Genomic DNA, 2,317 nt, shown 5'->3' on the forward strand with positions numbered 1-2,317 from the left:
GTCTGAACCCATCCTGCAAACCCCTTTCCTCGTTTCCGTCCTGTCCACGGCTTGGCTTGGTGATAGCACAGGTCTCACAGAGGCTGGCCAGAGTCTGCCGAGCACTGCAGACAGAGGCCGACTCTAGGAGTGACTGTGCCGCTAAGAACATGGACAGAAGGGGCTTCGAAATGGGCCCTGGTGCGTTAGCTTTTCTAGGGAGCGATCCTAGCATACGATTCCCTATTGTCACAGCAAAAGGAAGGGCACAGTGTTTACGCACGAGAATTTCTTAAGCCACCCCCTCCCTGTCTAGGTTTTTCTACAGCTCCCAGTTGAGAAGAACTTCGCCATGGTCGCCCACACGAAAGCAGCTGGTCGGACCAGCATCAAGGTCGCCGTCCGCTGCACGAACAGTTCCACCGGGCAGTTTGAGGGGGATTCGTTGGAACTGTCTGATGAAGTCCAGATCCTAGTAAGGCCCAAAGCGGAACCTTGTTCTCACATACCCCGGGGAAACCGCTGATCGCCCCGCCTGAGTTTTGACGTTAGAAGCCAAGCTCGTGCCCCTCCTCACCTCCCACACGCCACACCCGCCGGAGACGTGTTGAATCCGGGGTCGTTGTGCCTAACCGGATATTAGGGGTACAGCCCGCTTAGCTGTATTCCTAGGTAGAACGAAATCTGATCCTAACTCTGGTGAGATAGAGAGAGTACGACGAATACTTTCTACGATGTTCTCAGGCTGAAAGTTAAATGGCTCTATCGTTTTTAGAATTCAAAACAAAAATTGATCGCCTGTGGGGGGCAGATAAATTTCTCTCCCTTTGTTATGGGACTGATTTTTTGTCTTCCTTTTCGTTCTTTTGGCTTTGGTTCTCTGACTCAGTGAGACACAGAGGAAGGAGCCCTTCCCCAGGTGCAAGACCCCAACAGTGTCCCTCGATAATTTACTATCATAGGTTCTTTGTTCCCGAATCTCCTTTCGGGTTACAGGAGCTAAAATCAGAAATTACAAAGTGATTTTATACCTAATATCTAAGTAATACGATGGATGTCCGAAGCGTGAACATAAGCCCTGCCCAGCCCCCAGCAGCGGGAGCAGGCGAGGTTAGGGGACCGAGACCCGTTTTAAGTGCCCAACGCACTTTGGGAGGGGCCGTGTGGAGCATGAGGCCGCGCTGCAGTCAGGCGGGCCGTTCACTTGTAGTTGGCCAACTGTGAGTAAAGGTCATCATTTGTCTTTTCCAGAAACGAGAAAAAAATTTTCTTCTCATTATAGGTGTTCGAAAAACTCCAGCTTTTCCATCCAGAGTGCCAACCTGAGCAAATTCTAATGCCCATGAATTCTCAACTCAGACTTCATACCAACAGGTAAGGAGAATGGAGAAGGGCAGGCCAGGTACCCCCAGCAAAACGTGGAAAGAACTGTCGCCTTCTGGGTGACTTTTCTAACCCACAAATAATAAATAAATTCTGTTTCGTTGAGTTGAAATTCACATAACGTACAATTAACCATTTTAAGGTGCACAATTCAGTGGCATTTAGTGTAGTCACTAGATCGTGCAACCGTCACTTCTGTCTAGTTCCGAAACAGCTTCATCACCGCCTGTGCCATTAGGTCGTCGCTCCCCTCCCCTGCTCTCGGCCCCTGCCGGCCTCTAGTCAGCCGTGTCTGTGACTTCAGCTGTTCTGTGTATTCGTAGACATGGAGTCGTACGGTATTCCAGTTAGCATGTTCTCAGGTTCTTCCATGGTACAGGTTGTATCGGTACTTGATTCTTTTTTACAGCTAATATTCCATCGTACGGATAGACCACATTTTGCTTATCCATTCATCCATCCACGGACACTGGGGTTGTTTTCACCTTTTGGCCATTGTGAACAGCGCTGCTATGAACATTCATACACAAGTATTTGTTCGAATACCTGTTTTCAGTTATTTTGGCTGATAATTTTTTCAGGATAATCGTATAACAGGATTTGGTTTTTAAAGAGAGAAGGCTAATGCAAAGGCAGGCTTTTACCTGAGGGACAAGTAAGCACACAACGCGGAGAGTGGCCGGCAGCTTCCTCAGAGCACGGCCTCCGGCGCTGATCCTGGTGGTCTCTACCCCGTTCTTTCTAGTCAGACGGAGCTCCAAAGGACGTCCCTGTCCTTCTGTTCCCTAGGGAAGGGGCCGCCTTCGTGAGCTCCCGTGTTCTCAAGTGTTTCCCCAACTCGTCTGTCATTGAGGAGGACGGTGAAGGGCTCCTGAAAGCTGGCTCCATCGCAGGTACCGCTGTGTTGGAAGTCACCTCTATAGAACCTTTTGGAGTCAACCAAACAACCATCACC

At 49.6% G+C, this 2,317-nt stretch overlaps 1 protein-coding gene across 1 annotated transcript in view; it reads left to right on the forward strand.

The window, feature by feature from the left end:
* The window catches only part of NUP210L (nucleoporin 210 like), a 49,321-nt gene that overhangs the window by 34,469 nt on the left and 12,535 nt on the right, over positions 1-2,317 (forward strand). The window contains exons 27-29 of the mRNA XM_023534314.1: positions 296-454; positions 1,262-1,353; positions 2,152-2,317. Of these exons, the coding sequence (XP_023390082.1) occupies positions 296-454; positions 1,262-1,353; positions 2,152-2,317 (417 nt within the window). The remainder of the gene's footprint in view (positions 1-295; positions 455-1,261; positions 1,354-2,151) is intronic.

Source organism: Pteropus vampyrus, unplaced genomic scaffold (assembly GCF_000151845.1).
Source record: "Pteropus vampyrus isolate Shadow unplaced genomic scaffold, Pvam_2.0 Scaffold124, whole genome shotgun sequence".
In the NCBI taxonomy this organism is placed as follows: Eukaryota; Metazoa; Chordata; class Mammalia; order Chiroptera; family Pteropodidae; genus Pteropus; species Pteropus vampyrus.